Genomic DNA, 13,735 nt, shown 5'->3' on the forward strand with positions numbered 1-13,735 from the left:
GAAATCTATTAGGAAGGTAAATTCAATTACATAAAAAGTAGGTTTTGTAGTGGTTGTAACAAACTGGCCCTGGCGTCTGGGATATTTTTAAGCCAGCAAAACCTGTCAGCAATGCCTGAAGTTGGCTTCTTTTGTTCACTGAGCCACTTCCACCCTCCTACATCCATTCTCCTCACTATCAAAGATGCAAAGACCACCTTTTTTATCAACATGCATATTGCAGTGTTGTCAGCAGCTCCTTAAGGTTATTCCCTTTTTCTTCTCAGTTATATTTATAAACCCAGTGCAGAGTTGCTATGGTTTCTGTTACTGACAGTCCAATTGGTATTCAGTGCAGTTCTTCTCACCTTCACCATTCAGGTGACCTTTACTTCACAAGGAAGATCTCATGCCATCAGCCTGTTCAATTAGATGTCACACAACATGCTGTGCAAAAACACCAACCACTAAGCAAGAGGGCTCTGTGGAACCAATTCATCTGCAAAGGCTGTCTGAGAGACAGATAAACAATGGTAATTATTTCAAAACAAATTGGAACCAGAAAGTGCAACCCAGCAGTGTAACTGCTAGACAAAAAGGAAAACCACAAAAAGAAGGAATTTCAGCTCCCAGTGTCTTGGGTACTCCAGTATCTTCCTCTAGGGAAATATTTTCCTACCTTTCTTGCTCTCCAAAGTTCAAAAAACTCTTACTTTCAAGACAGTTTCTTCTACATTAATTGAACAGCTTATGCAAGGAATTGCTCATGAATAGAAGCAGCACAGCTGTAATCTGGAAGAAAGAATTTCTCTCTTTGCCAACAAAAAGTTTCTAAATATTATGTTTAAGCATCTTTACACAAAGCTTCACTACTTACTGTATCACCAGACAGCCAAGCAGGATGCACGATGCTTTCCTCCAAAAATAAGCACATGCAGGGCATATGCTCAGCAGCTTCATGTACCAACCAGATTATGGGGTCACCTTAACTCTAATGCAGACACCAAACAAAAAACCCATGGCTTCTGCCTAACCCAGAGAAAAATGTTCCCACTACAAGGAAGAAGTCAAAGAGCAGTTTTGGTGCTGTTCAGCCAGAAGAAGAGGAGGCTCAGAGGAGACCTCATCACTCTCTACAACTCCCTGAAAGGAGGGTGTAGCCAGGTGGGGGTTGGTCTCTTTTCCCAGGCAGCCCTCAGCAAGACAAGAGGGCACGATCTCAAGTTGTGCCGGGGGAGGTTCAGGTTGGACATTAGAAAGAATTTCTTTACTGAGAGGGTGATCAAGCATTGGAATGGGCTGCCCCAGGAAGTGGTGGATTCTCCATCCCTGGAGATATTTAAAAAGAGACTGGATGTGGCACTCAGTGCCATGGTCTGGTAACTGCAGCGGGAGTGGATCAAGGATTGGACTTGATGATCTCAGAGATCCCTTCCAACCCAGCTGATTCTATGATTCTATGATTCTATGAAAAGTCAGAAAATCTAGCTTGAACACAATGCAACACTAACTCTGCCCATGCACTAGGAATGGGAACATCTCTATACTTTACCTCCTCATAACAAAGCCAGAAGCTTGTGGCACTGCTTTGCCTGTTAAGTATTCTTGCACTGGGCAACCAGGCTAGCCAAGACATCTCATCCCTTATGCTTTTAATGCTCTCTGAGGCCTTCTAAAGAAATAAAAAAATGCTTAGATCTTTCCAAGACACCAAGGTGTAGACACGTGTAGCTGATCAAAAGACAGCTCTGTTATCACACAAAAGGAGCTTCTCTATTATGGGAACTGAACCACTGTAGATGTGGTAAGTGGGTCAGAAGAACAGGTCACAAGCAGAATACAAAACCAGGCTGGCTTACAAAGCAGAGAGGGTCAGCTGCCATGGGAAGTGGGAATATCCCTGCTGCAGCTCTGCTAGCTATGGTTTGTGTGGAAGCTGGGCTGTGAAACACAGGGCTGACTGAGGCATCTGCAGCCACTGCCCAGTTTATGTGAGCAGTGAAAAAGAGTGCGGCACAGTCTCTGAACTGAAGCATCTCTCTGCCTTTGCTGTCACCAACATGGGGGCTTTATGCAGTCTGCTTTCCTCCATCAGAGGGCTGAGGCTCCTCATGCCTGGCCTGGCTGCAGCCTGTGCCCACAGTGTTGGGTGTGGGGTGCTGATGCCCACTTGACATCAGCACACTGCTTTGGCACTCCCAGGCTCCCCACTTGCTCCCTGACAGCACAGAGTCACATGCATGTTTATCACATCTCTACCTGTCATTACAGATCAAAAAAAATTTTTTAAAAAATTCAAAATGTGATTCAGGGTGGCTTATTCCAAAAACAGACAAAAAATATTCACTATTTCCTCTGCTGCTTCCACCTCCTCGTGCCTGGTCCATACAGCCAAGTCTTTGCTCACTTGATGGAGAACTTTACAGCACATAAGCTCTTTCATCTTTACCATGATCAGAAGAAGCCTGTGCAACTTTTCTATTTCACAGTCTCTTTTAAACCGAGGTGAGCTGAACTCCCTATGCAAAGATTTGACCTCTCCTGAAATCCCTTGATCAGCAATTTCCCCTGCTTGCTCTTTCATGCCTGAGGCATTATGAAACACCAGAAACTAGACATACTTTTTCATAAGGAAGTTGGGGAGAAAATTCAAATAATAACTCAGTCCCAAGATACTTGGAGTCTCTTTCCAAGTCTGAAAGCTCTTTCCTAAGAGAAGTTTGGTCTTGAAAGTCTCCTGGCTAGCAGGCAGCTGATGATACAGCTTCTATGGAGTCTGACTGTACTTCCAGCCCAGGGCAAGTAATAAAAAAGTCTCCCCAGCTCTATGAGGTCTGAATCAGGTGCTAACACTGAACATCTGCTCTCCACTCCCCCACCCTTCTTCTGTGTGCTGGGCATTGAGGCATCCTCCTCATAGTTTGTGGCAACTAAAGGCTTATTTAAGAGGGAAAGCATTGCTGACAGTGTTATACAAAAAAACAGACTGTGCTTTAACTGCTCTCCATCCAGGACTTTAGTGAGTCCAATGCCACTGTGACACGCTGAAAAGATTTGTATTGAATGGCAGCTTTTGGAAACATTGACCAGCAAAGCACTCACAGCCCAACCCAAGTGAGGCAGAGACTCTATAGTTTAGGTTTATTATTGTTTATTACTTCATACAACCAGACTGATTAGTGTACAAAAATTAGCAGTGCCACCCAAGAGGGCCTTTACAGAGGTTTTGAAAGAGATACAGCTTTAAAAGATGGGTCTTTATGTAGTTTAGGTACAAACTACTGCAGCACCACACATTATGTGCAGCTAGATCTATACACATACATGTGTGCACATGTATCTCCACACACACACAGATACAGGCAGAGACAATTGTTGCAGCAGGCTGTGATACACTCCTACACTGCTCCCTGAGGAATCCAACATTCCTACTCGTGGATTTCCACCACTAGGACACAGACTGGGCTTATGCTGATCCATAAATTCATCTGTCAGTGTTGGTCTGGCCTTCCTTCCCTGGTTGCTTTTTGCTGCATCCTGCTAGCTCCCCTCTTCATTAATAACCCAACCTCCAAGCAGAGCCAGGTGAGTGCCAGCATGATTTGGGAAAGATGTAAGGGTCAGCACACGGGGTCAGATCCCTACCCTGGAAAGTATCAGAGATGGTCTCTGTCTTGCAGGGTGCCTGAGCCATCAGGGCTCAAGTCACAGGTGTAATGTTCGGGCACAACCATCATGCATACAAACACCTGCAGCCTGGAAATTTTCACTTTTCTGTTCTGCAGCAGTAAAGGATAAATGGGACTGCCCAGGAAAAATGTATTTTGGGTAGAAATCATTACTTTTGGAGAAAACGACCATAGGACCTGAATGATTCCTACTGGAAATGCCCAGTGCAGTGAATGTTGCTTAACATCCACAAGAAAAGTTTAACACCTTAAGGTAGAAGTTCATCAAAAAGATACAGAATGACATTTTTGCTGAACATTCTGCCTTCATCAGCAGGGAGTACAGTGCTGCTTGCAATAGGAAACTGAGAAAACTGGTACTTAGACCTTTCTAAACAGCAACTGCTGAATCCCAGCAGGGCTCTTGGGCAGCTGAACAGTGAATGTTATTGGCATTAATGTCTATTCCCTTCCGGATCTTGCTTGTGCAGATTAAGCTCCTCAGGCAGCAATGACACCTCTAGTGAGAGCCTGAAGTGCTAATCTGGCAATGGCCACAAAAGATTCACATAGTTTTACTGATTCCTACTGCAGTGAGACAAACAAACAAGCAAAAGAGTAAGGGCTGCAGCCTATGGCTTTCATATGGAAGAAATGACAGACTGTAGCAATGTTTTCAAAGCCTTATCTTTCTATAAAATCCAGCTAGTCCCTGGGAGGAAGAGATTAGCCCTGGTAGGAACTCAGCCAAAATTATAGTCAGTCCCTCGTCTGCTTGCTCATCTCCCAGTGCAGAGAACTGTTTCTTTTAGTCTGACAGCTGCAGATACTGTGAATCCCACCTGGGCTCTGCTGTGCAGTTGGTGCAAACCAGTCATGAGAGGAGCAACTGGAGCTTTTATTCTTCCTGTAGGCAAAAAGGGTAAAAGCTGATATTCTTCCTGCACACACCTCCCTGTCCAGGAGTGTAGCAGGCCCTAATGCTAGCTAGTGGAGATACTCTGTCCTTCTAAAGCTATCAACCTTCTATCTCAACCAGCCTGGGAGCCCTAGAAGTTATTTTTATGAAGTGCTACATAGGAACAAGCTTCTGAAGCCACAAATGAGTTTCCCGACAAATGCAGGACTGATAAAACCTCCATGGTGTCACTCCACGTAAACTGGGACAGCCCTTTAAAATGACCACATCAGTCTGAGGTGTGGGCTGCACATGCAAACAAAGAAAAAGGAAGGCTGACAGAAAAAACAGCAATGGTAAAACAGCTTTCAAAGTGGCTCACATAATCAGGCAGACACTGCCAAGCTGTCATGCACACATCCTGACAGTCCTTGCTGCTGAACAGCACACATGCCTCAGCAGCATTTGCCGTAGTGGTTCACGTGCCATGGCACAAGAGACTAATCTGCTGAATTATTGCCATCAGCAGGAGCTTCCAAGAATTAGCAAAAAGGAGCCAATAAGGATATATTCCCATTCAAGGGGGGGTGTTACCTGTTTCATACTCCAGTTTGCCACATCCAGCTATGGCACCCGATTTCTCAGCAGAGAGGCAAAGGACAGAATACCTACCAAACCACACAGCAACCAACATCCACCAAGACACTTCAGGACAAGCTCCCAGACTTACCAGAAATTTGAGAGCTTGCATAATCCTCTGTAAATGTAACCTCTCCTCATTCCTACTGCAGGAAATCTTCGTATGTCAGACTCACAGGCTGAGTCTGCGAGTCAGCAGGACAGTTACACTCTAGAGACAGGATTTCTCATACTAGTGTTTGTAATTCAACACTTCTCATCCCCACACTTCTACATGGGAAGGGAAGAAATGAATAAGAACATAAATGAGATTGTACAGATTATTTTCCCCTAAATCATTTATATATTTTAAATTTTTTTTCATTAAAAAAAAAAACAACAAACAGTTCTACAACATAAACAAGTGCAAATTCCATTGTGTAGTAAAGTTTGGAAATATCTATTCAGACATGGAAGTCCACACCCATGTTTTATGGACAGCCTTGTGTTTTAAAGACAGCCTTGAGATTAGTGTCTTTCCTGTATTAAACTCTATTAAGCTTAAATAAAAATAGCAGTGGTATCTAAACAGCACAAAATATAGGATTATACATACATATACATAGAGGAGGTTGCACCCAAAGAGTTGTGATCAGTGGCTCAATGTCCAAATGTGAGGAGTGGTGTTCCTCAAGGGTCAGGACTCAGATGGGTGCTGTTTAACATCTTTGATGATGATATGGACAGTGGAATCGAGTGCACTCTCAGCAAGTTTGCTGAAAACATCAGACTATGTGGTGAAGTCAACACACTGGAGGGAAGAGAAGCCATCCAGAGGGACCCTGACAGGGTCAAGAAGTGGGCTCTGAAGAACTGCATGAAGTTCAACAGGGGCAAGTGCAAAGTTCTGCATGTGGGTTGAGGCAATCTCATGCACAAATACAGGCTGGGAGGAGAAAGGACTGAAGGCAGCCCTGAGGAGAAAGACTTGGGGGTGATGGTGGATGATAAGCTTAACATGAGCTGTCAATATGAGCCTGCAGCCCAGAAAGCCAACTGGGCCCTGGGCTGCATCAAAAGAAGCACAGACAGACAGGCGAGGGCAGTGATTCCCCCCCTTTGCTCTGCTCTTGTGTGACCCCACCTGGAGTACTGTGCCCAGTTCTGGAGTCCCCAACATAAGAGAGGCATAGAGCTCCTTAAGTGTATCCAGGGGAGAGCCACAAAAATGATAAGAAGACTGAAGCACTTCTGCTACAGATACAAAGAGTTGGGGTTGTTCATCCTGGAGAAGAGAAGGCTCTGAGGTGACCTTACAGTGGCTTTCCAGTACCTGAAGGGGGCCTACAAGAAAGCTGGGGTAGGGCTTTGCATGGGCATGTAACAAGAGGACAAGGGGCAATGGTTTAAAAGTTGAAGAGGGGAGATTTAGATTAGGTATGAGGAAGAAATACTTTACTATGAGGGTGGTAAGGAACAGGTTGCCCAAGGAAGTTAGGGATGCCCTCTTCCTGGAAGTGTTCAAGGTGGGGGTGGATAAGGCTTTGAGCAACCTGATCTAGTGGGAGGTGTCCCTGCCCATGGCAGGAGGATTGTATGTAGATCTTTAAGGTCCCTTCCAGCCCAAACCAATTCTATGATTCTATCATAAGCATAAAAGTGCAAGATATAACAAGTCAAAGTGTCTACTGGTCAAATTGGTACAAACCATGTTCAGATATCAAGCATAAACTTGACTGAGAGCAATCAGGGCCCTTTTCTTTTCCTCTCATTTCCATCAGAAGTCATCATAGTTAACATCAATCCAGTCTGGATTGATATTGATTCCAATAGGGTGTACATGAGAGGAGCCAAGCCCATGTCTTGATGGAAAACTGATCCTCATTTCCTCTGTGTAATGCCAATTAATCCACAGGCTTTGCTCTGAACTTTCAAGCAGAAAGAGAACATAGTAATTTCAATGCCACATTCAAGGGAGGCAGAGTCAGCAACTCCACAGAAAAGTAGCACTTACAGCAGAAGGTACAGTGAGCACTTATTAGGCCTCTGTATTCACGTCTCCCAGCTGATTTATTGATTCCAGCCATGAAAGATGACTGTAACAGAACGCTGCTCTTCATTGGAAAAATAAAAAAAATTCTCCTCAAAAGTGTAATTTTTCCTTTCCTGTTTGTCTTATTTTACCATTCTAGAGATAAAATATACTTTATAATAGCAGCTCAATATTGTGTTAATTTCTTTTAAAGGCAAATGGAGTTAAAAGATCTTCTCATGAGAAGGGGGTTGGAACATGGACAGAGACAGACCTTTTATTAAACCTTTGAAAAGATTTCTAACTCATTTTGCAAGTGAAACCAACACAAGCCATAAAACTCTAGCAAAGGAGAGCTAGAGATTAAGCAGATCCAAACTCCACCATCCATTTTTCATACTTCTCTAGGTCTGCAGCAGAAACAGATTTGGAGATTTTCTTCAGAGCCAGCTCAAAGTCCCCCTTGGTAACTGGCATCTGAAGCTCCTCTTTAGAAAGTGCCCGAATCTCTTCTGGAGTTAAGCCGTTAATCCGTCGTCTCATTGCCATTAGAGAAGCATCCCTGGAAATAAAGGACAATGTATAAGAGCTAATTGCTAGCAGCATGTGCAGTTAGCCTGTGAATTTTGATAGTATTCTCTCGCTAGAAATCACTGGCAGGAACACTTAAGAGAGCACTTATTTACCAGAGAAGATGCAGTTCACATCTTTCTTAGCTTCCGTGTTCCCAGATCACTACATTAATTCAACAAAAAGAATGCACTGGCACCAAAACCCATTTAAGCATATGGTAAATGTGCAGAGATAATTAAAACTATAAAACTGAAAACCTTTTGCAATGATTCACAGAGATGAAATCTTACAACTTCGCTGACGAAAGGGCAGGGTGGGAGATGAACTGCACTCAAAGACTTATTTTTTTTCCTTGAAGTGATCTGGATTTGGCACCCCGACCCCCTTAGATTTCAACCTTTTCCCTACTATGTAGCCCAAAAAAAGGCAGTCTGCAAGTGTCCAGTGTTTAGCCCAGCTCTGTTGCCTGCTCACAGACACCACCTCAATCTGTAAAGGGCAGAGCAGGAGGCATCAGACACTTGGTGTCGTGGGGCTCTGTGGGGCTGAGGGCACCAGTGCCCCTGGCAGTACATGCTCTACCTGCTCCACAACTCCTCCCCAGCTTGGATGCTGCCAGCATGGCCCACTGGCATGGAGAACATTGCTCATTTCTCACACCACAGCCCACATGCAGTCTGCAATTACATTTTCTCTTTCCCTGGATTTTTCCCAGCAAGAGATAACACAGGCCTCGGGGAGAACAGGTAATTTAACTATTGTACCACATGACACATGTCAAGTTGTTTCCAAACTCCAGCCAAGCAGCAGGGCAAGAAAAAAAATCCCAAGCTATGTTCTTAAAGGATCAGTTTCTCTTGGCAGGGATCCAAACATCGTAAGGGATGTACACTTCCCACCAATACGTTTTTCCAAATACTGATCCTCCACCAGAAAAGCCCCACTTGTCAAAAAATGAAACAAATTGCAGGCACAGGATGGAAACAGGCTCAACACTAATGCTATGGACTACCTGCATTACCCTTGCACCTAGATGATTCAGGCAGAAATCAAGACTGTGCTGCACTGGGGGATGTCCAAATATACAGCACACAGAAGCCTCAATGATATTCTGTGAAAGGTTCCTTTGCATCACAAAATTCTAGCTCTTAAATTCATGGGATTTAAAAAAAAGCAAAAAACAAAACAAAACAAAAAGCCAAGCCTGCTTAGCACTATATTAACAAATACTCAGTAAATACAAACAATCGTAACATGAGATTTGCTCAGACAATTTTTCTTCTCAGAGCCAAGAAAACCACATCTTACACAGACTCCACAGCAGTGCTACAGGCTTGGCGAGGAGTGGCTGGAGAGCTGCCAGCAGAGAGGGACCTTGGGGTGTTGCCTGACAGCTGCCTGGACATGATCCAGCAGTGTGCCCAGGTGGCCAAGAAGGCCAACACCATCCTGGCCTCCAACAGGAACTGTGTGACCACTGGGGCCAGGGAGGTGATCCTGCCTCCATACTACGCCTCAGTGAGGCTGCACCTCAAGTAGTTTTGTGCAGTTTTGGGCACTGCAGAGTAAGGACATCAAGGTGCTGGAGAGGGGGCAGAGAAGGGCAACCAAGCTGATGGGGTCTGGAGAACAGATCTTATGAAGACAGGCTGAGGCACCTGGGGCTGTTCAGCCTGGAGAGGAGGAGGCTGAGGGGAGACCTCATTGCTCTCTACAGATAGAGAAAAGCAGGCTGTAGTGAGACAGATGTTGGCCTCTTCTCCCTGGTGACCAGTGACAGGACAAGAGGAAATGGGGTCAAGCTCTGCCAGGTTGGATATTAGAAAAAAATTCTTCACAGAAAGAGTGGTTGAACATTGGAACAGGCTGCCCAGGGAGGTGGTGGAGGCACCATCCCTGAAGGTGTTCAAAAGACAGGGAGATGAGGTGCTAACAGTGGATGGCTTAGTGGTTAGGGGATGTGGGGCAGACAGTTGGACTTGATGATCTTAGAGGGCTTTTCCAACCTTGATACTTCTATGATTTTATGATAGTCTTTAAACTGCTCCACAGTAAGACATGGTTCCAGGACATACACCTGGGCTTCAAACACAGTCACTGTTAACATGGCTTCAGCTGTACGGGGTATTGCCTTTTATCAAATAATGTAAATTTTTATGTTCCATGTAGTTTTATTTGCAAATTAAGGCAGATGTGGTACCTGCAAACATTAGTGATGTCAGCTCCAGAATAGCCTTCAATCTTCTCAGCAATTTCTTCAAGGCTGATATCAGGATCCAGTTCTACTTCCCGAAGATTAATCTTAAGTAGATCTGCTCTGCCTTTTGCTACAACATAAAAAATACTTGTCTGAAGACTTGCAAGAATAACATTAAAACCAGAAGTAAACACAACTTTGACTTTTCAGTAAAAGATACGAACCAGAGGGGTTTAATATTAAGAAAAGACAGAGAACACAGTGAAGCTTGCAAGAAAATACAGTAAAGTATCTGGTTAAAAGCAGTATATTAAAACTGCATACTCGAGGCATTTTCCGAAGTCAAACGTCACTAAAAATGTCTGTTGTCTCAGGTGACAAAGCATTTGGTCACATACTACCCAAGGGCACAAAAGCACAATCCTAAAAACGTCTGCTTATTCTCACATCCCTTTGGATTAACTTGCTGTTCAAGTGTTTGATTGCATATTATTCACAAAGTTTCATTAGAACCACAATGAGGATTCTATTAACAGAGCTTCAGACAGCACAAATCCCTTAACAACAGGCTGAACTTTAAGCATATGTTTAAACACTTCACTCAGCTGGGACCCAAAAAAGCTGCTGAAGCCTGACACATTAATACAGTAAATATATTAATAATATATTTACAATACAAATGTCCTGATATCCCACTTTTCAGTTCTAGATGCAGTTTGCACACAGTGATAACCAGCAGCATAAATGAGCCCTTATGCAGCCGACTGACCATTCTTCTTGTACAGGGCATGGGTTGATGTGCATCTGGGTACCTAGAGTTAAGCAGCATAGGCTTGTAAGTGGGAATTCACATTTGACAGCTTAGGCTTCAGAGTTACTCTTCACAAGGATGGTAAAGAAGAGGACAAATTCTTTCCTGGCTTTTATAGTGCTGAAAATATACCAGCTCAGCATCTTTATTTCCACAGTGACTTATTTTTATGACTTAGAAAAGAGGACAACCACAACAAAAGAAATAGCAGTAGGAAAGGCCAAGAGTCTTATGGAAATGTTCACACTTATGTTTTATTTATTGATACCCCTAATTAAAAAGGAGGGAGAAGGCAAATATAAAAGAAACTAGAAAGCTTGTCTAAAGCTGCTGGGTTTGTGTGCTTTGCAGAACTGTCAAGAATATAGAGTTATCGATCACACACAACTGGCACTAGCTATAAAATGGGGATTTATTATTTACAAAGCACAATGTATAGCATGCCTGCAAAGAGCATCCTGTATCAGAGAATGTTCTTCTAGTCTCTGCTATGTGGCTAAGCAAGCCCTTCAAGTATTTTGAAAATGAAACATGGTAGAATATATATTTGCATCAAATTCTACAACATAGAGGTATGTGTTTGACATGTCATATCACTTTTTCAATTAAAATGCCTGACCACATCAAATCACACAGCACATTTATAAATGCATCATTTAGACTTGCCCAGAACACCTCAACATTCTTACTTACAGAATAGATGCAACAAAACATAAGATCAGAAATAAAAACTGAGCACGTCTTGTATGTTGTCCAGGGTGTAATACACTGTCAAAAAAACAATCTGGTTTAATTAGAAACAAGAGCAAGAGCTGATAGGATTTTTAAACTAAGTGGTCATAAAGACAGGCATCCTGTAAGCTGCAAAGACAAGATGTAGAACTATTAGGATTCCTTATACCTGCTAAACTCAATCACAACTGCTGTCACCATGATCACGCATCTTGTTATCTTGAGTGCTCATGCAGGGAGATGAGGCACCCACTGTACCAAGAAGGAATGATGCTATGCAAACTTCAGATGATAGGAATCTCAAAATTAATAGGACAGGTGAATGGCAGCTAGGAAAGACAATACAAGCTGACACATCTCAGGGCAGAGAAGCAATCAGCCTGATGCATTCTGAGTGACTCGAAGCACAGTCATAAAGGCGAGCGGTGATTTACAATGAACTAAGCCTGGAAGTGAAAATTCATGGATCCACTTCTTTGCATTTGTCTGCAAGGGCATGGAGTGTATTTGCAGTCTTTCTGAACATGTCCAAAGGCTGCCTTTGATGATCACTCAAGGGCTGCCTGTTAAACATTTAAAATAATTCCAGGCTCATTAAAAATAACTCTCTTTCAAAATATAAGAACCCATCAATGGGCTTGCAATGAAATTGTGCAGCTCATTGTTTTTAAGCCCCCAAGCAACTAGTACTTTTTTTCCTCTTACTTTCTTCAAAAATAGACTAGCCCAGCCAAATTATTAACGCCTTCATTTCAATGCTTGTCACAAAAACAAGACTTCTCTCAAACCCAACTGAAGTAGTGTTAAGCTTGTCTTGCAAAGGTCATCTTAAAGGAAAACACTCCCAGCAAACATACCTGTGGGTAAAGGTATATAAATCCTCTTTTCCAGTCTCCTTCGGAGAGCTTCATCAATATCCCAGGGAAAATTTGTAGCTGCTAATACCATAACCATCTTGGATGGGTCATCATTTTCCAAAGCACCACCTACCCCTGTAAGCACAACAGTAAGGAGAAGTTTCATTCCACAGCTCTAATTGATTGAGATGCTTGCTAAGGACACTGCACAGACAAACACTGCAAAAACCTGGACAAAGCTAAGCAACAGCTGTATGTAATCCTAGTGCTGTTTTCCAGCCTCACCATAGGCTTAGGTGTGACAAGACCATCATTGTCACAGGGAGAGGGGATGAGTTCTTCCTGAGTAAGGGAAGCACTTTGACAGTGCTAATAACACAGTCATATGTGAATGTATCCCAGCTAGTCCCTCTGAAAGTGCTATCTCAGTTAAATATGGACACAGAAGAAATAGGAATCACTCCTGGGCCTCCCACATGAGGACTGCAAAGAAATTATGACTCTGGAGCAAAAACTTTTCTACCTTGGGTTTACCATATGAATTTGCCCACTTGAGGACATTATAAATAGTAGTTAAGCTACAACTACAACATGGAGGTGGTTATCAAACCACTATACCATAAAATATTCCTCAGATGGTCATTCTTGTACCTGCACATGACAGCTACTAAATCTGACTAAACAGGCAACATTAGCTGCCACCACAGAATTCAGAAAAATCAGATCTCACAGTAGGGTTCCTGAGCTGGACACTCTAGCAAAGGGGAGAAATTGCATCAAAATTAAAGACCTTTATTAAACTGCACAAATCTCCACTAGCTGCTTCACCTAGAATCTGTTTCTTAAACATGAGTTTTCAATTTACAAGCAAAATGGCCATTTGAGAAAAAATAAAGCAGAAGATGCCTTTTAGTCATCTGCCTTTGAACACTCAAAAAATACACTATTCTCAAACTCTGCCTTATTTATCCCCCATCGAAAAAGTCAGGTTTTCCAGACTGCTCAAGTTCTCAACATTCCCACCTGTGAAGAAACAGCACCCCAGCCCCAAACTCAGATCTGAATACTTGTTACCATCCATTTGCACAAGCAGCTCTGACTTGACTCTGCGACTCGCCTCGTGTTCGTCGGATGTGCCTCTGCGGCTGCAGATGGAATCTATCTCATCAATGAAGATTGTGGTTGGAGCATAAAACCTTGCCTTTATTCAAATGAAAGAATCACTTTTAAGACTGCAGCAGTAAGAACAGACCCTCATCACACCACAACCCTGTCTCACTAGACATACTTACTATATATAATCTTCCCTGCCTGTCAAATGAAAATTATTCAAGATTTTGATTACAAAGTGTTTGGCGTATGGGTAAGTG

General features: G+C 43.0%; 1 protein-coding gene across 7 annotated transcripts in view; it reads right to left on the minus strand.

Annotated features, from left to right (window-relative positions):
- Positions 1 to 7,446: 7,446 nt before the first annotated feature.
- Positions 7,447 to 13,735, minus strand: part of KATNAL1 (katanin catalytic subunit A1 like 1) — a 40,315-nt gene continuing 34,026 nt past the window's right edge. For all 7 annotated transcript variants that reach the window (XM_071736746.1, XM_071736806.1, XM_071736766.1 and 4 more), the window contains 4 exons: positions 13,440 to 13,566; positions 12,366 to 12,500; positions 9,969 to 10,095; positions 7,447 to 7,757 (listed from right to left, as the gene is read on the minus strand). In XM_071736746.1, coding sequence (XP_071592847.1) covers positions 7,559 to 7,757; positions 9,969 to 10,095; positions 12,366 to 12,500; positions 13,440 to 13,566 — 588 coding nt within the window. In that variant the 3' untranslated portion in view covers positions 7,447 to 7,558. The remainder of the gene's footprint in view (positions 7,758 to 9,968; positions 10,096 to 12,365; positions 12,501 to 13,439; positions 13,567 to 13,735) is intronic.

This window comes from Heliangelus exortis, chromosome 1 (assembly GCF_036169615.1).
Source record: "Heliangelus exortis chromosome 1, bHelExo1.hap1, whole genome shotgun sequence".
In the NCBI taxonomy this organism is placed as follows: Eukaryota; Metazoa; Chordata; class Aves; order Apodiformes; family Trochilidae; genus Heliangelus; species Heliangelus exortis.